The sequence below is a fragment of the Ranitomeya variabilis genome, chromosome 6, assembly GCF_051348905.1.
Source record: "Ranitomeya variabilis isolate aRanVar5 chromosome 6, aRanVar5.hap1, whole genome shotgun sequence".
In the NCBI taxonomy this organism is placed as follows: Eukaryota; Metazoa; Chordata; class Amphibia; order Anura; family Dendrobatidae; genus Ranitomeya; species Ranitomeya variabilis.
Genome location: NC_135237.1, coordinates 133,116,408 through 133,139,559, shown reverse-complemented (window position 1 = coordinate 133,139,559; position 23,152 = coordinate 133,116,408). Strand labels below are relative to the sequence as shown.

The following is a 23,152-nucleotide window of genomic DNA, read 5'->3' as shown; positions in this document are numbered from 1 at the left end:
AATAGTGAAGTGCTTCTAAACAGTGCAGGAGTAGCAGAAATCAGATGATGTGGTCTTCTGGCTCATCTCTGTCACGGTAAACCCATGAAAATGATCCTGACTACCTCTGGGTCTGTCAGCTACAGTGGCTTGTTTAGACCATTCCAGGAGCATGGTATAAAGGTTGTTCTGCCAGCGTAACAGTGTAACACTGACAGGTATTGCAGTGTTCGTGCATTGCAATCCATTATACCAGTAGTCAGAAATATAGAAGTTAAAGTCCAATAGAGGCACTAATTAAAAAAAGTTTAAAAAAAATTAATCAAATTGGCAAAATATTTTTTTTAAATATCATAAAATAAATAACAAATAAATAAAATCTATAAATAAATAGGTATATTTATGTAAAAACAAAAATAAACAAAGAAAGTACACATATTTGGCATCACGGAGTTGTGGGCTGACTAACATTGTCATGGCAATCTGAGTTACAATAGTTAACCTATTCAGTAAACACTGTAAAAAAAAATAAAATAAAAACATTTTACATAATACCGCCAAAAAAATAAAATAAAGCATCATCAAAAAGCTGAATGTAAAGAAAAATGGGATAGTTGAAAATGTCATCTTGCCTCACAAAAACAAGCTGCTACACTGCTCCATCAGCAGAAAAATAAAAAAAAGTAGTGAATGTTAAGAGCCTGAAAATGGTAGCAATGAAAACGTCAACTCGTCCCTAGAGTTGAGCGATACCTTCCGATATTCAAAAGTATCGGTATCGGATTGGATCGGACAATATCCAAAAAATATTGGATATCGCCGATACCGATACCCAATACCAATACAAGTCAATGGGACACAAATATCGGAAGCTATCCTGGATGGTTCCCAGGGTCTGAAGGAGAGGAAACTCTCCTTCAGGCCCTGGGATCCATATTCATGTAAAAAATAAAGAATAAAAAATATGGATATACTCACCCCTCCGACGGACCCTAGACCTCAGCGGTGCAAGCGTCTGCGTCCGTTCCTAAGAATGCAGTGAGTGAAGGACCTTCGATGACGTCACAGTCACATGAGCGGTCATGTGAGCGGTCACGTGACCGCAATGTCATCGAAGGTCCTTCACTCACTGCAGTCTTAGGAATGGAGGCAGACGCTTGCACCGGTGAGAGCCAGGGTCCGTCGGAGGGGTGAGTATATCCATATTTTTTATTTTTATTCTTTATTTTTTACATGAATATGGATCCCAGGGCCTGAAAGAGAGTCTCCTCTCCTCCAGACCCTGGGAACCATATGCACCGCACACGCCTGGGAACTTATAGGAACTTCCGATTCAGTTTTCCGATATCACAAAAATATCGGAACTCGGTATCGGAATTCTGATACAGCGAATATCGGCCACAGTATCGGAATGCTCAACACTACTCGTCCCACAAAAAAAAACCCTCACAGGACTGACTACAGAAATATAGAAAAATTATAGATCTCAAAATATGGCGGTGCAAAACCTTTTTTCATTTTTGCAACAAAAAAACATTTTTTGTGTGTGATAATAGCCAAACATAAATAGCTGACATAAATCTGGTCTTGCTGTAATCGTACCTATCTGAAGAATACAGTTATCTAATCAAAGGAGAAAGCATAAAAAATAAATAGAACAAATTCTTGACCCTCTGTTGATTTATTCATTCTGACTCCCAAAGATCACAGTAAGGCTCGGCTGACAATTATCTTGCGCACTATGCTGAGCACTTACACCAGGGTTTCCATGTAATTATGTGATTCAGACAAATTCCCCAGTGGAAGATTCCCAATAATGAGGCTGATGGAGACACAACAGATGCCATCTGGCCTATGATCTGTTGGTGTCCATCTTTTTAAGGGTACATAAAAGCATGGTCGGCCACTGTTTTGTGCACCTCTGAAAAGGTGCTGAGTTGCTGAACAGAGGACAAACGAAGTCCAGAGAAACTCTGTTGCCTCATTATTGTAAATGGACCTGTTGGGGGTTTCATCTAAATCACATTTGGAGATTTAGTTGGAAAGCCCAATGTAAGTGCTCAGCGTAGCACACAGGAAAAATATGATCCAGAATGTTATGTAAAATGTTACCAATAAATACTTCACCTCAATCCACAAAAAAAGCAAGTCCCTACTCAGGTCCGTCATCTGTCAATGGAAATATAGGGAACCTCCATGTTACTGGTAGCGCAAAGACTCTGGAAAAGTGCTAAGTCTCCTTGCCCCCAAAAGAAATTCAGCAAATTCTGCGCTCCCAAATCCAAATGCCCCTGTCCTTGATGAGCCCCAGTGTGTCTAAACCACATTTAGTGTTCAGATGTTTGAAATTTCTGTAGCAATGAAAGCCTGCTTAATTTATGGGGTCCATGTCTCCAAACACAGGAGCTGAGCACCATGTTTCGGCATTATAATGTATTGCCACTACAATGTATGGGCACAAGAATGGTAGATTTGCAATTTTCACTCAATAACATCCACTGTTGCTTGTTTATGGTAAACATGTATGGAGTCAAAATCATCACTACACTTGTAAATAAATTCCCAGAGGGGTCTAATGTCCAAAATGGGGTCACTTGAGGGAGGATTATGCTCTTCTGGCACTTAGGGACTCTGTATATGGAGTCTGCAAACTATTCTATGAAAATTTGTTCTGAAAAAGTCAAATAGCACTCCTTCCCTCTAGAGTTTCGCTGTATGTCTAAGCAATACTGTACAGTCACATGTGGGGTATTGCCATGTTTAGTACATATTTTGGTGCCATTTTAACCCATTTGCCAATGTGAAAATGTAAAGTCCGGGGCTAAAACAAAATTTTTGTGGTAAAAATCTAATTATTTTTTCTTCCCTGCCCAATGGTATACAATTTTGTGACACACCTCTGGGGTCAATATGGTCACTGCATCCTTAGACAAACCCTTCCAGCTAAATATGATCTTTAATATGGGGCTCTTTCCTTTCTCAGCTTTGCCCTGTGCCTCAAAAGTAGTGTTCTACCACATATAGACAACTGTCACATTTAGGAGAAATTGCGCAACATTGTACCATTTATTTTCTCCTATTATCCCTTTTGAAAATTGAACACTTGGGGTCAAAGCAACATTTTAGTGGAAAAAAATGTATTTTACATTGACTCAGCCCAATTTTATTCAATTCTGTGAAGGGTTAAAAATGTTCACTATACCCCTAGATGAATTCCTCAAAAGTTGTAGTATTAAAAAAATGGGGTCATTTGTGGGTGTTTCTGCTGTTTTGGCATGTCAGGGCTCTTCTAATGTGACATGGCATCCACAATCTATTCCAGCCAAAATTGTACTCCAGAATTTAATTGGTGCTCCTTCCCTTCCAAGCTCTATCATGTGCCCAGTCAGTAGTTTTCCACCACATATGGTATCAGCGTACTCAAGAGAAATTGAGCAACAAATTTTGGTGTCACCCTTGTGCACCCATTTTCTCCTGTCACACTTGTGAAAAGGGAAAACTTGGGGCTAAAGCAATATTTTTGTGGGAAAAATGTACTTTTCATTTTCATGACTCAAAGTTAAAATTTTTTGTAAAGCTCCTGTGAGGTTAAGGGGTTCACCACACTTTTAGATAGCTTACTCGAGGGTTGTAGTTTCCAAAACGGTGTCACTTTTGGGGGTTTATACTATTTAGGAACATCGGTATCATCCAATTTTGTGCTCCAAAACTCAAATGGTGCTCCTTCCCTTCTAAACCTTAGCGTGCCGCCAAACAGTAGTTTTTCAGCACATGTGGTGTATTGGAGAAATTGCACAAAAATGTTATAGTCCATTTTCTCCTGCTACTCTTGTGAAAATGAAAAAATTTGGGTCGAAGCAAAATTTTTGTTGGAAAAATAATTTTTTTCATTTTCACGTTCTAAAATTCTGAGAAGCACCTGTTGGTTCAAAGTTCTCACCACACTTCTAAGTTCCTTGCGGGATGTAGTTTCCAAAATTGTGTCATTTGGGGGTGTTTACACTATTACAAATGCGAAATGGTGTCCGCTATGTATTTCAGGAAATTTTGCGATCCAAAAGTCAAATGGTGCTTCTTCCCTTCCGAGCCCTGACGTTCGCCCAAATCGTAGTTTTCCACCATATATGGAGTATTGAGAAAACGTACCAGAAACGATGTAATAAACCAAGATACATGATCTCATTTAAGGAATACTCTCAGAAAGACTATAGAGCATGCAAAAAGAGAGCTTTTACCCCTTCACGACATGCCCCGTACTAGTACGACGCATGTCGTGTCTCCCCCTTTGATGTGGGCTCCGGCGTTGAGCTCACATCAAAGTCGGGACATGTCAGCTGTTTTGAACAGCTGACATGTGCGCGCAATAGCGGTGGGTGAAATCGCGATTCACCCGCCGCTATTAACCAGTTAAATGCCACTGTCAAACGCTGACAGCGACATTTAACCGGCGCTTCCTGCTGCGCGGCCGGAAACGCTCGCATCGCCGACTCCCATCACATGATCGGGGGTCAGCGATGCATCAGGTCCTTGAGACCTCTATGGTTACTGATGCCGACTTGCTGTGAGCGCCACCCTGTGGTCAGCGCTCATAGCAAGCCTGTAATTAAGCTACATAGGAGCTATCTGATAATCGCTGCTATGTAGCTGAGCCGATCAGGCTATGCCAGCTTCTAGCCTCCCATGGAGGCTATTGAAGCATGGCAAAAGTAAAAAAAAAAGTTTAAAAAAATGTGAAAAAAATAAAAAAATATAAAAGTTTAAATCACCCCCCTTTCGCCCCATCCAAAATAAAACAATAAAAAAAATCAAACATACACATATTAGGTATCGCCGCTTTCAGAATTGCCCAATCTATCAATAAAAAAGCATTAACCTGATCACTAAATGGCATAGCAAGAAAAAAATTTGAAACGCCAGAATTAAGTTTTTTTGGTCACCGCAACATTGCATTAAAATGCAATAACGGGCGATCAAAAGAACATATCTGCACAAAAGTGGCATCATTAAAAACGCCAGCTTGGTGCGCAAAAAATAAGCCCTCACCCGACCCGAGATTCCGAAAAATGGAAATGCTACGGGTATCGGAAAATGGCACAATTTTTTTTTTAGCAAAGTTTGGAATTTTTTTTCACCACTTAGATAAAAATTAACCTAGACATGTTTGGTGTCTATGAACTTGTAATGACCTGGAGAATCAAAACCGCAGGTCAGTTTTAGCATTTAGTGAAACTAGCAAAAAAGCAAAACAAAAAACAAGTGTGGGATTGCACTTTTTTTGCAATTTCACCACACTTGGATTTTTTTTCCCATTTTCTAGTACAAGACATGGTAAAACCAATGGTGTCGTTCAAAAGTAAAACTCGTCCGGCAAAAAATAAGCCCTCACATGGCTATATTGACGGAAAAATAAAAAAGTTATGGCTCTGGGAAGGAGGTGAGTGAAAAACGAAAACGTAAAAACGAAAAAGGGCTGCGGCGTGAAGGGATTAAATATCCTATTATTTGGTATGGACAATACTTGATAATAATGATCCGAACTCTTTATATCATGAAAAAATGCAAAATATCTTTATTTAATCAAAAGCATAGCGTGGTACATAGTGAAACAGGCGGGCAGCAATGTAGCTATGCAACAGGGGAAGACATCATATGCGACCACATGGCGGAAACCGAAGAGCAATCAAACATTAAAGTGCATAGTGCATGTACAAAATATATGCATACTCAGGTAAACACACCACCGGTCACATAATGGGTTAAAGGACCATAAAAAGTTCTTATTTTGATAGTGTCCATGAATCAGTATGGTTATCATTCAAAGTAAAGACCATTAATCATATGGGCAGTGACCACAGATGGTCAAATAAAGTGCCATACCAATACCTATAAATCAAGGTGTATAAGCCCCTTACCCATTTGGATGTCAAACCTCTTGTGCAATGCCCCGACGGGTGTTTCGTTTGTTGCTTCCTTGAGGTATTGGTATGGCACTTTATTCCTACTTACCCTGGTGCAGTGGAAAGTGGTGTAATAGTTGTGGGGGTTGATGTCAACTTCATAATGTCAGCTGACATTAAGCCCACATGTTAGTAATGGAGAAGCGTCTATAAGACGTCCCCTATTACTAACCCCATAGTAAGATTGTAATCAAGACACAGCAAAAATTAAGTCCTTTATTTGAAATAAAATAAAACTCCCCAACCATCTTTTACCCATGTATTACTGTAAAATAAAAATTAAAAAACACCATAGTCCTCACCTGTCCAGTGAGAAGATAATCCATATCTGTCCCACGACGATTCGGATGGTTTGGAGAGCAGTCACATTAGTGATGCGACCGACCGCTTTCCACGCCAGCTGGAACACACTGAGCAGAGCGTGAGATGCTATGCCTGTGACCAGTGGTAACCTCAGTGATGTCGCTGCTGGTCACAGTCAGGTAGGGCATCTCACGCTCTGCTCGGTCTGTTCCGACTGTCATGGAGAGTGCTCCCATCACTGATGTGACTGCTCTCCAAATCATCTGGATCATCATGAGACAGATGTGGATTATCTTCTCATCAGAAAGGTTAGAAATATGGTGTTTTATTATTTTTTATTTTTTTGAATAAATGGGTAAAAGAGGGTTCAGAGTTTTATTCATTTATTTATTCATGTAAAGGACTATATTCTTGCTGTGTCTTTATTCCAATCTTACTATAGTGTTAGTAATAGGGGTGCCTTTCCATTACTAATCTGTGGGCTTGAGGTCGGCTGATATTACAAAGCTGACAACAATCCCACAAATATTACCCCACTTGCCACCACACCAGGGCAAGTGGGAAAAGCCGGTCAAAGTTACAAAATTAGTGCACCTAATAGATGCATCTTTTCTGGGATGCAGCAGGCTGCTTTTTCCGGCTGGGTGGGCCAATATCCATGGCTCCTTACCAGTCTGAGAATGCCAGTCCCCAGCTGTTAGCTTTAGCTTGGCTGGTTGTCAAATGGGGTGACTCTACTCTGTTTTTTTAAATTATTTATTAAAATAATTGAAAAAAACGGCATGGAGACTTCTCTATTTTTGATAACCAACCAAGATAACGCTGACAGCTCAGGGCTGCAGCCCGCAGCTGTTGGTTTTTACTGCGCTTGTTGTCTAAAATAGAAGGGACCACAAGTATTTTTTTAATTTATTGCACCAGCACCAGCTCCCATCCTCATATTCCTGCTCTCACTGTTATCAGCAACACCAGGTGTAGGATGATGAGAGTAGTACTCTCATCAGCTGACACCTGTGACTGGCGATAACCTTTCTTCTGCCGTTCACAGCTGCTAGCTCACATGCTGTCATACCTATGACCGGTGGTAACGAAGTTATCGCCAATCAGAGATGTTTTTTCTTGCACTGTCACACAGATGTGTTTGGGCTGCCGAACCCGAACAGTAATACAGGCTTCCTGGAGAAGTCCGTGTTTTGTTTCAGACCATCAGGCACTTAATTCACTCGGGTTATTACGATTAAAGAACATTTTTCTGGATCACCAACCTGAGGACAACCTCTCTACACCAATTTTCGAGCCTCAAACACCTCATCCTTATCACCCAAGGAACACATAGCCCTGTTAACCCTACAGTCTCTTCAAGATGTGGACAATCGTGAATCTTTGATCAAAGAAAGGGATTATAAAATTGTCCCCAAAAATTCAATTTACTATCCGTTGCAATCTAGGGTCACCTGTCTTGATTTATTTCAATCACTAGTGGAACGTGACCTTAAGGAGCTACACCATCAGACTTGTCTTTCCAAGATGTATAAGAATATTACTCAGGCTGAATTTCAAGCTATCAGATACCTGCAAGCTAATACCAATCTTACTGACAATTGGTTAAGGGGGGTTGTATCACTGTCATTGATACCTCATTATATATCCAACTTGTGTACAACATTCTTACTGAAACCCTTACCTATATGTCATTAACAATTGATCCCACCCCTGCTTATAAATGTTTTCTATGAGCCCTATTACATGAGAGCAATGGCACAGGTATCATTTCCAGCAAAATTAATAGATGGCTATTACCTGATCATCTGGTTATCCCCATATTTAGCGGGTTGCCCAAAACCGACGAGGATATTTCCCCCCCATCTACATCCAGCCCTGGAAGCCAGGACTCCCAGCTACCTCAAAGACACAATGACTGTGTTGCAGATTTTTGACACATTTGAATGGCAGGATGTTAAATATTAATTATTAATTGAATTATTCTTATTCTCAATTCTGTACTGAGCACATTGCCTCTCGCTGACATTACAAAAAGCTATTTCTGTATAAAGTATATAGCTCAGAGTATAAGTCAACACCATATAGAGAGAACACGTGGTGTGTGGGACACATTTATAATCGCAGCTCTTAGGAGGAGGAGGGGGCTGTCACGTGGGGGTCCCCTCCTGCCTGCTTCTCCATCATTCTCCATGGACTTTAGACAACTCACAGAAGGAATGAACAACTGGTAGCCATGATGACTTCTATTTCATGACAGAAAGACAGATGCTTTTTACCGTCTCAGAAAAGATGAGGAACAAATGGACAATCTGTTCGTAACTATTTCACCTATTTTATGTTTTGCTGCAATGTGGTTTTTCTGTGGACAATTTAATAAACCACTACATTTTTAATGAAAATATCATGACATTTTTTCTTTAAGAGTAACGCATCTGGTAAAGAGTCCTGATTAAATAAATGTGTGAAATAAGCATATTTAACAGGACAATTTTTTATTTGTAACCAGTGACATAATTAACTTGTACTCTACCATTCCCCATTCTTTTGCCGTATTTGCCATTCAAAACCATTTAGATAGGTATAACTCCTATTCTTGCCATCTAAAAGCTTTCATTCTCGCTGACCTGTATTATCTGTTAAACATAATTTTTCAGTTTTAATTTAGATTTTTTTGCAGATCTTGGGCTCCCCGATGGATTAAAAATGTTCACCTTTTCTGGCAATACTTTATATTACATGGTGGGAGGAAATTTTTGTTTTCATTGATGGCAATACTTTCCTCCCTCACATTAAATAGTTTGGTAGATATGTGGACGACCTCCTCCTTGTTTGGGAGAGTCCCATATTCAACTTTGAGGGGTTCATATCCTAAGTCAAGGAAAATTATTTAAATTTACATTTTACAGTCAGCAGACCCTCTGCCCACATTTCTTTTCTCGATATCACTTTGAAGGGCAATCCCTTAACACAAAGTTGAAACATACTATTCTTCTTGCCAGTAGTTCCCAACCCCACCATGTCACCCAAGCCATACCACCAGGTGAATTTATTCCACCAAGGATGCTTTCTCCCATGAAAGTGCGATTATAGCTAAGAGATTAATCACTCATGGTTATAGTAGTCATAATGTCAAACATGCTCTCATCAAAGTGTGTTACAAATCCAGACCTTACTTGTTATACAAAAGGGGTATTCCTAATGGTAATGACCACTCTTCCATCACCTTTTCAACTGCTTTCAGTCCCCAGTTCCATGCTATTAAGAGAATTCTCCTGCAATACTTACCAGTAATGAACCAGGATACCACCTTGCGTTCTCTTTTGAACAATGCTTGCAGGATGGTTGCTAAAAGAGCTCTTACCCTAGGTAACATGTTATCTCCCAGTATGTTATAATCAAATTCTCCCTCTTCTACATGGTAAACTATTGAAGGTTTTTATAGATGTGCTGGATCCAAATGTTATGTATACCAATTTGACCTGGATAAAACACGCACGTTTACTATTCCTTCTACTACTTCATACACTATTAATTCTTTCATCAACTGTAATTCTAAATATGTTGTGTATTGCATAACGTGCACTGCATGCAAAATTAATTATATAGGGCAGACAATTAGAAAACTTAAATGGAGAATTGCTGAACATGTAGCTAACATCAACAATACAAATAGTTGATATTCAGAAGCTTGCAAGCATTTTGTTTCTGTTAACATGGTGTCCTATTTGAGTTTTTGGGTTTGGAAAGGGTGTCATGTCCCAAATGGGGAGGTAATTGGCAAAGGAACTTGCCCTCAGGGAGGCATACTGGATCCTGCATTTAAACACTAAATTCTCTAGTGGGATGAACTATAGAAATGATTTGTACTATATACTGCATATATATGTAATAGGTTGAAACTTCATCTAAATTTGTCTCTATTGTCATTTTTGCTCTGCTTCACCTGTTTGTATTTTCAAAGCGAGTACCGTCACTTCAGGATTGGTTATCTTTTCTATATTCTTATCTATGACTAAGGGTGTTACCTTGCGCCAGAAACGAGTCAGGTTTCTTTTAACATGTTTTAGCATGAACTAATAAACTTCACAATTTTACCAGGATGGGTGTGCCACTGCCGGATTAAATCCTTTGTGTTCCCATTGTGGCTGTTTTCATCATCTTAATCAGTACCCTCCAGTGTGATTTCAACGACCCCTGAAGATCTTCATACACTACAGCTGTAGCTCCCAATCCTTCCTCCTTCCTCTTCTTTCCTATATAGCTGAATCCAATTATTTATTTCCCAGACTGCTACAAAACACACCCCAGTCCAGAAAAAAAACATTTTTGGGGGCTTAGAAATGGCAACGAGATGGCTAATGTGATATATTTATTTACTAAACTACTCGAAAACACAGCGGTCCTGAAAAATTAATTCTTTGTCCTAGAAACGGCAGCTAGATACAGTAGCTGATGTGATGTATTTATTTGAAAAACTACTAGAAAACACATAGCGGTCCTGAAAAATTATATATTTGGATGATAAATGGAAACAAGATGGCTGATTCCAATTATTTATTTGCAACACTACTAGAAAACACAGACAGCAGTCCTGAAAATGTATTTGTGTGCCTTAAAAATTGCAACTAGATGGCTGATGCCAATTATTTTTTCCCAGACTTCTAAAAAACACACAGTAGTACGGAAAAATATTTTTTGGGACCAGTTTTTGGCTAAACTGCCAAAAAACACACAGCGGTCCTGAAAAAATATTTAGTTTGCCTACTAATGAGATGACTGAAGCCAATTATTTATTTCTCAGACTACTAGAAAACACAGAGCGGTTTGAATGAACAGTACTCCCACAGGCAGGGGGTGCAGAGTACACACAGTGGCTTAAAGGAACAATACTCCCACAGGAGGGGGGTGCAGAGGCTTTTAGCACAGTGGCTTTTAGCACAGTACTAGGATCGTATTACCACAGATATGGGTTGCAGAGTACACACAGCATTTTTTGCAGAGTGCACACTCACTATCTTTCCCTCATTCCAGCTGCTTCCTATCCCTGCACTAATAGGAGCAGATTGGCAGCAGCGCTTGTGATTTGGCCTTTATACAGGCCGGGTCACGTGGTGCGCAGGCCACTCAAAGCCATGCCAATACTTGGCATGGCTGTAATGGCTCTGTGAGTGCCCACAGTCTAAAAGCATGTTGATTGGCTGTGTTGCAGCCTTTTAATAAGCTTTATTAGACTGACGAACCCGAACAAGAAAATGGACATACAGTAAAAAGTCCATGTTTGAGGTTCACTACTACGTGTCCGGTAAGGACCCCAAATTTTCCGATTCGGGTTCGCTCATCTCTATATATTATCAAATTGGTAATAAAACTCTAATACTATGTGTAGATGGAGTTTTTTCGCATTTAGAAATAACAGGTTTTTCAAGAGGAAACTGCTACAGAATTGCTGTCTTATATTGGGGTTTTCTTCTACTAAAGCTTTTCCTAATTCCTAATTTCCTCAAGTTTTTTTTACAGCCTTTTGCTTTGACAGTGTTTAATTTGGTATTGATTCTATGAGGATCTGCCTCAAAGAACTGACATGCAATTTCTTTCTTCCCATCAGGTGTTTTTCAAAACCTCAAGAGGAAAAAAATGCTGTAAACTCGATGTTTGATTAGCAAAGAGGATTAACACTGAAATAAGTAGCAAACAATTTTTGTGGGTTTTTGAGCAGTTTTTCTTTAAAAAAAATCACAATAAACTCTGTTTACGCATAATGTAAAGTTCTTACCGAAAATGCCCGTTTTAATGCAGGTGCTGGAGTGAATGTAATAACAGCAGGTAAAATTCCAAGAGCGCTGTATTCCATTATAGCTGTGCTGATTGCAGAAGGGTCATCGGATCGGCCATTGCTGAAGAACACTGCAATTCTTCTTATAGTAGCTCCTTGGAGAGATCTCTTGAAGACATTTCTGGCTACAAATCTCATGCTTTTTCCAATATTGCGACTTTCTTTTGATATTTCCAGAGTTATGTTCTTCACTGCATCTAGCAGTTTTTCTTTACTTTGGAAGTCAGAAAACCTCACCAGATACTTGGCATATTGGTTATAGGACATTACAGCTATTCTTGCCCCAACAGGACAGTTATTTCCTCTAATAGTAATGTTCTTTATTATGTATGTGACAATTTCTATAATTTTATTGTGAATTTCTGGTTTCACACCATTTGACATGTCCAAAGCAAAGACCAATTCTGTGGGATACACAGGGCAGGCATTTTTTCCTAGAATGGCATAAAATGATAACAGGTTAGTGAAATATACCACTAGTTTGCCTTAATTTCTTTATAATCAATGCAGTCAATTTCAATAATCTGATTACCACTAAGGTGCCAAATACTATACAATATACTCTTTGGATTCACAGAGACATGTCTAAAATATAGATAATGTATTTAAACAGAGATGCTGATGAGCAAATGTGGGCAATATTTAACCAAAATTATTATTTGATTTTTCAATAATTTCTAAGAGCTATTAAACCAGTCCTGAAAGGGTAACTATTATTTTATACAATTATTGATATGTTATAAGGTATGACTGCTGAGCATTGTACGGGGTCACTATTAAGTCTATTGGTCCATATACCACTCTGTGGTGAGAGTGGTGCACGGAACAATAAACGTGTTATTTAGCTTGCGTACACAACTCTATATGTACAGCCATGTAAGGGCTTGTTTTTTGCGGGACGAGTTGTACTTTTTAATGACTCTATTGATTTTACCATATCATGTACTGGAAAATGTGAAAATAATTCCAAGTGTGGTGAAATTGCAAAAAAAGTGCAATTCCAGAATTGTTTTTGGGATTTTTTTATTTACCATGTTCACCAAATGCTAAAACTGACTTGGCAATATGATTCCACAATATCGAGTACGCAGATACCAAGCATGTATAGGTTCTTTTTTTATTTAAGTGGTGAAAAAAAATCTGAAATTTCTAAGAAAAAAAAATCAATTTTTCAGGATTTGGATGATGTTGTTTTTTTTTTGCATGCCATACTGATGCTTTTATTGATAACATTTTGGGGTAGATACCATGTTTTGATCTCCTGTTACTGCATTTTATCTCGGATCAACCGGCGACTGTTAGAGGCACATGACACCGGATCAGATCAGCTTTCATGTGTAGGGCCTATTTCATTGCCCAACATCTCCTATTTTAAAAACTAGAGCTAATGATTTAGCTACATGGTAATATTTTGTTCCTGAGGAAGCTGCTCTGCCTTGCAGCGATACACATGGTGTTCCCCCATTGCTCGCTCCTCTGGCACTATGGGAATATTGACTACTATTGAATACTTACTATTATATATTTAGGAACAATCTGCCTTTTTACAGCATACTGTGACACATGTCATCATTTTGCGGCTTTAGAACCATTACTTCTATTTATGGTCACAAGTTTGTACATGCACAGTATATACAGCGTGAACACTTCAAATTTTTCCATATTATCTGCATAAATTTGACCTAAAACTGCATCAAATTATCATACAAGCCTAAAGGTAGATAAAAAGAGCCAAATCAAACAAATGGGTTACAAATATTAGACTTTGGTTATACACAACCGAAAGGGGGCGGAAAAAGCTCATATGCGAAGCAGCGCTGTTAGGGTAGGAGCACGCAGCACTTAGGAAACATGCACATGTCACCTTGTAAGTACCATCTTTGAACCGTGGGGAAACTTTATTCCCTCTTCTCCTATGTACTGTATGCTTGTTCTGCCCTACATTCTACCCAATGATATGCACCAGTCACTAGTAAAACCAAGTCCTGTATATTTGCTTTGGTACTTATATTGGTACCTCAGTGTTTCACACTACTACATACACACTTTGCACTTTAAGTTTATACTGTGGATCACTGATGCTTTATATTTATGGGAATACACAGCAAATATGTATTACTTTCTCCTAAACACACTCTGAGTGCAGTCTGTGACTTTCTCCACATCTCTGCTTTTAATAAGCAATAGAGCAGTGTTCCCCAACTCCGGTCCTCAAGAGCCACCAACAGGTCATGTTTTCAGTATTTCCTTAGTATTGCACAGGTTATGGAATTATTGCCTGTGCAGGTGATGCAATTATCACCTGTGCAATACTAAGGAAATACTGAAAACATGATCTGTTGGTGGCTCTTGAGGACCGGCTTTGGGGAACACTGCATTAGAGTCATAACTGTGCATATGATCATGGTAATTCTTAAAAATTGATTTCTGTGTTAGCGCGCTCCTTCGTGTTACATAGCTTGAATTTTTAAACAATCCTATTACATTCATAATAAAGATTTGATTTTAAATCTTAAAACTTGCAATCTACCGTCTTTCCATATATCATTACCTGAGCTGGTGTATAATCCTGATGAAAAATAGATGCACTTTGCTATAGTAAATTTGTGAGACTGTGTTAATATAAATATCAGACTTTGTCATTTTTTATTGAGGAAAATGATCCAATATCACATGCTTGTGAGTGACAAAAGTATGTGAACCTTTGCTTTTGTTTTTTGGTGTAATTTCTTTGTGCATCAATAATTAATAGCATATAAATGTTTATGGTAATTGTTGGTTTGTCCTGTACATCCTCGTTACAAAACAGCTTCGACTCTATTACGCTGGTGGGTTTCCTTCAGGTCAGGACTTTGACTTGCCCATTCTAAAGCACTAACTTTTTACTTTTTTAAACATTCTTTTGTAGAAGAACTTGTGTGATGTGGGTTGTTTTCTTGCTGCATGATGAACTCTTCTCTTGAGATTCAGCTCTTATACAGAGGTTCTGACATGAACCTTTAGAATTTGATTGTACCATTTGTAATTAATTTTTTAATCAAAAATAACAAGCCACTCTGACCCAGATGCAGCAAAACAAAGCCAAACCATGAAGATAACATCAATGTGTTTCACAGATGGTATGAAGTTTTTGTGCTGTAATACAGTTTTGCCTTTCTGCAAATATAATGCATCTCATTTAAACCAAAAAGCTCAACTCTTACCCATCCCCAAAAATTGTTCCAATGTTCTTTTTGAGGAGCAGTGGCTTCCTTTTTGCATTCCTGCATGCACACCATTGTTGATCAGTGTCCTCCTGATAGTAGACTCATGAATATTAACATTAGCTACTGTGAGAGAGGCCTTTAGTTGCTTCAATTTTATCTTGGGTTCCTTTTTAATATCATGGACTATTGTATGCTTTGATTTTTGGTCGCTGGTCATTCCTGGGAAGGATAAAAATGGACTTGAAATTCCTTTACTTGTATACAAACAACCTGACTGTGGATTAGTGAAGTTGGAATGCTTTCAAAGGTGGTTTTGTATCCTTTTCCAGGCTAATGAGCATCAACACGTTTTCTTGTGAGGTTCTTGTGAAGCTGAGTCACTTCTCATGGACAAGCCGTGAGTCAAGGATGTCAAGGATTCTGGGGTCATAAGCCGGGAGGGTTTGTCATAAACAGAGGGGTGAGACAAAATCGTAGTCAGGTTACAGTCCGGGGTCAGAATTCATAGATGGTAGCGGATCAAGACAAAGGGGCTAAGTAAGTAGGTGGTTAAAGGCAAAACCAAGGTCAGTCAACAAAGATGAGAGTAACAAACAGAGCAAACACACACCACTTGAGCTAAGCTACAACTGGCAATGTTCTAATCACTGCCAGTCTGCTAAATAGCAAGGTAATCACCCAGAACGGGCGACACCTGGAGGAAACCCTAGAAGCCTGGCCAGATTGGACAGCTTAACTGTCATTCACAATCCTGACATCTCAGCATGCCCCTGATGCTATAGGGTGGCTGAGGTATCACTCACAGCATCCTTAGGACAGTGTGAGTGGTGGAATCGTTACAGTCCTAAGAAATGTCCTTTGTTAATGCCATGCCTTGTTTTGAAGATTACACTTTGATAGATCACTGTTCTTCACATGAAATCATCCACTTACACCTGATAGTCATTCAACTAATTGAAATCACCAGACTTAAATTTCACCTTCAAATTACCTGATAATCCTCACTGTTCACATACTTTTGCCATTCACAAACATGGAAATTGGATCATTTTCCTCAATAAAAAATGACAATGTCTAATATTTTTAATTAATTTGTTTTATTTGGCTCTCTTTATCTATTTTAGAACTAGTGTGAAAATCTGAAGAAATATATTTGAAATATGGAAACTCTTGAAGGGTTCACAAACAGCAACATACAGCATACATACCGTGGCATGTCAAAGTTTGGGCACCCGTGGTCAAAATTACTGTTATTGTGAACAGTTAAGCAAGTTGAAGATGAAATGGTATTTTCCTTTTTTTAATTTTTAAAATGTAAAAGATGAAAATATATACATATTTTGCCTAAAATCGAAAGGAAATGTGTCATCTTTAACTTTAGGCCTTTTAGAGATCATTTTATCTTCAACTTGCTTAACTGTTAACAATAACAGTAATTTTGACCAAGGGTTTTCAAACTTTTACATGCAAAATATATGTTTTTATTACAGCATATTCCTAACTTAGGATAAAATAAGTGATTTGTAATTTGTTCAATCTGCAGCTAATAAGACAATGGATATATCCTAATACATATGTAATTTTTACTCGACCAACAGCCGAGCATTGCAAGTTAATTCTCTGAAGATGAGATTTGATTCTGCATATATCACTCTTCAGTTTGTGTGCAGGCATAAAAAATCTGCTTACCTTGACAACAAGCTGAAAGAAAAGTAATAAACATTATCAGTGTTTCAGAAAAAATAGAAATGTGTTTTATGTAGGTTAAATTTATTCTCTTATAGTGATGAGAGTGTCTGAAACGCTTTGCTAACATGTCAGGAGGATAAGAATGTCAGATATTAAAAGTGGAACATGATTGGAGTTTGTGTGGTAATCGGCATAATTAAAAAAAATTCAAATATGGGGTTTGAACCCAGAAAAAGCTCCATTCAAGAAACTGCAGCCAGCAGCCTTACCATCATATCACAAGCAATACCTAGTGATGATTTACTCTGGCTATGAAATCTGCTTTGCAAACACTCAGTGAGCGGAAAAATCATTTTGATTTTCATTCTTACATATGATTTTCTTCACTCATCAAAGTGAAACATCTCTGGAGTTTGTGTGCCAGGCAGCATAAGTTAACAAAGTTTACTTTCACTGGGCTTGAACCCAAGCTTTACATTACATAAGCCAGGAGCTTTAACACTCAGCCATTAACTCAAATTACTGTGAAATTATCCTTTTTCTTCACTTATGAGAGTAACCATTCAAGTACTGCATGGAGGGTATCTGAAAAACCTTCTGATTCTGATGTTTGAGAGAAGTCAAGTATCAGGTAGCAGAGTCATTCATCGAAATCACACAGCAATGAGTTTCAGCCACATGTTTGCATTGAAAGTCACATAAGAAAATAGAAGACTGATATCCTTCAATTAAGGCTACGTTCACATTAGCGTTGCGTCGGGCGCAGGTTCGGCGACGCATAGCGGCGCATGCGTCATGCGCCCCTATATTTAACATGGGGGCGCATGGACATGCGTTGTCTTGCGTTTTGTGACGCATGCGTCATTTTTGGTGCAAGCGTCAGGGTGCACAGGACGCTGCATGTTGCATTTTTTTTGCGTCCAAAATCAAGCCAAAAATGGACGCATGCGTCACAAAACACAACGATGCAACGCCCAACAATGCAAATGTGAACGTAGCCTAAGAGTATAGCAAGGTAGTAAAGTGTGCAAATTTATAAACAGAGAGCTTTGAGGTCAAATCCCAGCGATGGAACTTAATTTTTTGTTATTATTATTTTTATGACTATTCTAAACCAAAACTATGTGTGATGCAGATTCTTCACCATTAGCACATAGGTTTTTTTAAATTAGAAGTCAGTTGTCAAAGAGTCACTTACCAAAGTCACTTGTCAGTTGTCTGACTAAGGCATCAGACTAAGGTGTCAGACTCAGGTATAAGAATCAGGTATCAGAATTATGTATCAGACTCATGTATCAAAATCAGGTATCAGAGTCAGGTATCAGAGTCAGGTATTAAAGTCAGGTATCTGAGTCAGGTATCAGACTCAGGTATCAAATTCATGTATCAGACTCAGGTATCAAAGTCATGTATCAGAGTCTGGTTTTAGAGTCATTTATCAGAATCAGGTATCAGACGCAGGTATGAAAGTCAGGTATCAGAATAAGATTTGAAAGTCAGGTATCAGAGTCACGTATCAGAATCAGGTATCAGACTAAGGTATCAGAATCAGGTATCAGAGTCAGGTATCAGAGTCCAGTATCAGAATCAGGTTTCAGAGTATTTCTGATGTTTGACTTTGATATATGATCATGTCATAAAATGGACACTGTAGAGAAGGGCTCTGATAATGAACGCATATTAGGAGTTCTTTATGCAGTGCCCTTACAAACTCTTTAAATTGGTTCCTAAATAGAGGTGTTGGTAGTAGAGGTCAAGAAAGGCTTATTTTACAATGGTTGTCTAAGATTAAAAAAAATTACATTTTCTTTAAAAGCAATGTCACCCATGTTAATGGTCTACATCTGGTATTGCAGCACAGTCCCATAACTTGAATAGCACTGAGCTTCAATACCAGAAATAGTTCATAGGATGCACCATCTCCTGATAAAAACAGACTCTTTTTTTCTCATCTAAACCTATTAAAGTGATTCTTTACTGGGCTTAAACTTCCCAAACGGTGGGGAGCATAAATTAGGGGCAGCTACCTTAATTCCAGCAATGTGTCACTTATTGGGCTTCTTGCTGTAGTTTTGATAATATCACCGTTCCAGGTGAAAGCAAAAAAAAAAAACAGTAGCGCAGTAAACGGTGCACACACCGGTGCACACAAATCAACAACATGACCATTGTAGTAAAGGTAAGTAAAAGGGTTTAAAACATGATATAACCAAAATCCATACTTGCCTCACTGGATAGAAACCTACCTATATCAATTCAGCCTGGCATGCACATTTGTGCAACACTATTATTGATATTTATTACATGTATTATCAATATATATTTTTTGCATATTTTCAATTTTTATATATATATATACAGTATATATATATATATATATATAGTGATGCAATATAAATGGCTCATTTCAAAACAGCGCTGAGGAGGCGGCGCCCGGCTCCAAGAAGACTTGAGTGACGGCTGAGTGGCGTCTGCAGCAGGGGGGAAAGGCCTGCCTCCAGGACTGAAGAAAGGTATTTAGGACAAATTACAAAACGGATTATTTCTGCAGTTACAGCACCAAGAACTAAAAGAGCCACCTTGTCAGAATGCAGCATTACTGCTGCACAAGGTGGCTCTTTTAGTTTCAAGCGCCTGGGGAGGGGGGGGGGGGTGACAGGTTGCCTTTAAATGTTTTTAACGTTGTTCATGTGCAATGGCATCTCAATAAAGGCTTTTTTCATGTTTCTATTGTGGGTGTGTGCACCGTTTATTGCGCTACTATTTTTTTTTGCTTTCATACACATTTTTAGCGCTTTTGGTTGCACTTCCGTTTAATTATTCATTATATATCTCATGGTATCCGCCTTTCTTTTGATATTGCAATCACTGTTTCAGATGCTGAAGTTCTGTTAGTTCTCTCAATGATTAGCTGAATTATAACCCCGCTCGTGCCATTGATTGACAGCATTTTGTCCACACTGTGCCAAGCTGCCAATTAATAGTGTTGGTAGTGTTAGCTAGAGCTCTGTAAGGCCAGTGTCACACTAGAGAGAAATACGGACGAGGGAGAGGTGCAAAAACAATGCATTGCACACTGATCAATGTTTCGCTATGGGGCAGCTTTCATCAGCCGTATATTTCTCGGCCGTATTTTATGTGCTGAGATAATCGTAGCATGCTGCGATTGTCAGCGTATTCTGAGAAAAATACGCCAATGAAAGTCTATAGGGGCGAGAAAAATATGGATAACACATGGACGACAGGTCTGCCTTGCAAGAAATGTGCAACGGTGTCCTATAGAAAAGCCAGTAATTCAGTGTGGTGTACAGTAAAAGCACACTGACAGGTTAGAATAGAATAGCTAAAAAAAAAGTGTACACATAGAATAGGTATATATGTATATATATATATACACTCACCGGCCACTTTATTAGGTACACCATGCTAGTAACGGGTTGGACCCCCTTTTGCCTTCAGAACTGCCTCAATTCTTCGTGGCATAGATTCAACAAGGTGCTGGAAGCATTCCTCAGAGATTTTGGTCCATATTGACATGATGGCATCACACAGTTGCCGCAGATTTGTCGGCTGCACATCCCAAAGATGCTCCATACAAGGCAGGATGGATCCATGCTTTCATGTTGTTTACGCCAAATTCTGACCCTACCATCCGAATGTCGCAGCAGAAATCGAGACTCATCAGACCAAGCAACGTTTTTCCAATCTTCTACTGTCCAATTTCGATGAGCTTGTGCAAATTGTAGCCTCAGTTTCCTGTTCTTAGCTGAAAGGAGTGGTACCCGGTGTGGTCTTCTGCTGCTGTAGCCCATCTGCCTCAAAGTTCGACGCACTGTGCATTCAGAGATGCTCTTAGGCCTACCTTGGTTGTAACGGGTGGCGATTTGAGTCACTGTTGCCTTTCTATCAGCTCGAACCAGTCTGCCCATTCTCCTCTGACCTCTGGCATCAACAAGGCATTTCCGCCCACAGAACTGCCGCTCACTGGATTTTTTTTCTTTTTCGGACCATTCTCTGTAAACCCTAGAGATGGTTGTGTGTGAAAATCCCAGTAGATCAGCAGTTTCTGAAATACTCAGACCAGCCCTTCTGGCACCAACAACCATGCCACGTTCAAAGGCACTCAAATCACCTTTCTTCCCCATACTGATGCTCGGTTTGAACTGCAGGAGATTGTCTTGACCATGTCTACATGCCTAAATGCACTGAGTTGCCGCCATGTGATTGGCTGATTAGAAATTAAGTGTTAACAAGAAGTTGGACAGGTGTACCTAATAAAGTGGCCAGTGAGTGTATATATATACAGTACAGACCAAAAGTTTGGACACACCTTCTCATTTAAAGATTTTTTTGTATTTTCAAGACTATGAAAATTGTACATTCACACTGAAGGCATCAAAACTATGAATTAACTCATGTGGAATTATATACTTAACAAAAAAGTGTGAAACAACTGAAATTATGTCTTATATTCTAGGTTCTTCAAAGTAGCCACCTTTTGCTTTGATGACTGCTTTGCACACTCTTGGCATTCTCTTGATGAGCTTCAAGAGATAGTCACTGAGAATGGTTTTCACTTCACAGGTGTGCCCTGTCAGGTTTAATATGTGGGATTTTTTGCCTTATAAATGGGTTTGGAACCATCAGTTGTGTTGTGCAGAAGTCTGGTGGATACACAGCTGATAGTCCTACTGAATAGACTGTTAGAATTTGTATTATGGCAAAAAAAATGCAGCTAAGTAAAGAAAAACGAGTGGCCATCATTAGTTTAAGAAATGAAGGTCAGTCAGTCCGAAAAATTGGGAAAACTTCGAAAGTGTCCCCAAGTGCAGTGGCAAAAACCATCAAGCGCTACAAAGAAACTGGCTCACATGAGGACCGCCCCAGCAAAGGAAGACCAAGAGTCACCTCTGCTTCTGAGGATAAGTTTATCCAAGTCACCAGCCTCAGAAATCGCAGGTTGACAGTAGCTCAGATTACAGACCAGGTCAATGCTGCACAGAGTTCTAGCAGCAGACACATTTCTACAACAACTGTTAAGAGGAGACTTTGTGCAGCAGGCCTTCATGGTAAAATAGCTGCTAGGAAACCACTGCTAAGGACAGGCAACAAGCAGAAGAGACTTGTTTGGGCTAAAGAACACAAGGAATGGACATTAGACCAGTGGAAATCTGTGCTTTGGTCTGATGACTCCAAATTTGAGATCTTTGGTTCCAACCACCGTGTGCGACGCAGAAAAGGTGAACGGATGGACTCTACATGCCTGGTTCCCATCGTGAAGCATGGAGGAGGAGGTGTGATGGTGTAGGGGTGCTTTGCTGGTGACACTGTTGGGGATTTATTCAAAATTGAAGGCATACTGAACCATCATGGCTACCACAGCATCTTGCAGCGGCATGCTATTCCATCCGGTTTGCGTTTAGTTGGACCATCATTTATTTTTCAACAGGACAATGACCCCAAACACATCTCCAGGCTGTGTAAGGGCTATTTGACCAAGAAGGAGAGTAATGAGGTGTTATGTTAGAGATGACCTGGCCTCCACAGTCACCAGACCTGAACCCAATTGAGATGGTTTGGGGTAAGCAGGACCGCAGAGTGAAGGCAAAAGAGCCAACAAGAGCTAAGCATCTCTGGGAACTCCTTCAAGATTGTTGGAAGACCATTCCCGGTGACTCCCTCTTGGAGCTCATCAAGAGAATGCCAAGAGTGTGCAAAGCAGTCATCAAACAAAAGGTGGCTACTTTGAAGAACCTAGAATATAAGACATAATTTCAGTTGTTTCACACTTTTTTGTTAAGTATATAATTCCACATGTGTTAATTCATAGTTTTGATGCATTCAGTGTGAATGTACAATTTTCATATTCATGAAAATACAGAAAAATCTTTAAATGAGAAGGTGTGTCCAAACTTTTGGTCTGTACTGTATGTATATATATATATATATATATATATATATATATATATATATATATATATATATATATATATATATTTCATACAGAGCTTGATAGCATAAAATTGCCGGCTTTTGCTATCTCCTTACCAAACCCGACAGGATATGAGACATGGTTTACATACAGTAAACCATTTCATATCTGTTATATTTTTACATATTCCTCACTAGTGTTGAGCGATACCGTCTGATACTTGAAAGTATCGGTATCGGATAGTATCGGC

At 39.1% G+C, this 23,152-nt stretch overlaps 1 protein-coding gene across 1 annotated transcript in view; it reads right to left on the bottom strand.

Moving 5' to 3' along the window:
- LOC143781991 (collagen alpha-6(VI) chain-like) overlaps window positions 1–23,152 on the bottom strand; it is a 251,975-nt gene that overhangs the window by 19,107 nt on the left and 209,716 nt on the right. The window contains exons 35-36 of the mRNA XM_077269012.1: window positions 16,971–16,982; window positions 12,016–12,509 (exon numbers count right to left, since the gene is read on the bottom strand). Of these exons, the coding sequence (XP_077125127.1) occupies window positions 12,016–12,509; window positions 16,971–16,982 (506 nt within the window). The remainder of the gene's footprint in view (window positions 1–12,015; window positions 12,510–16,970; window positions 16,983–23,152) is intronic.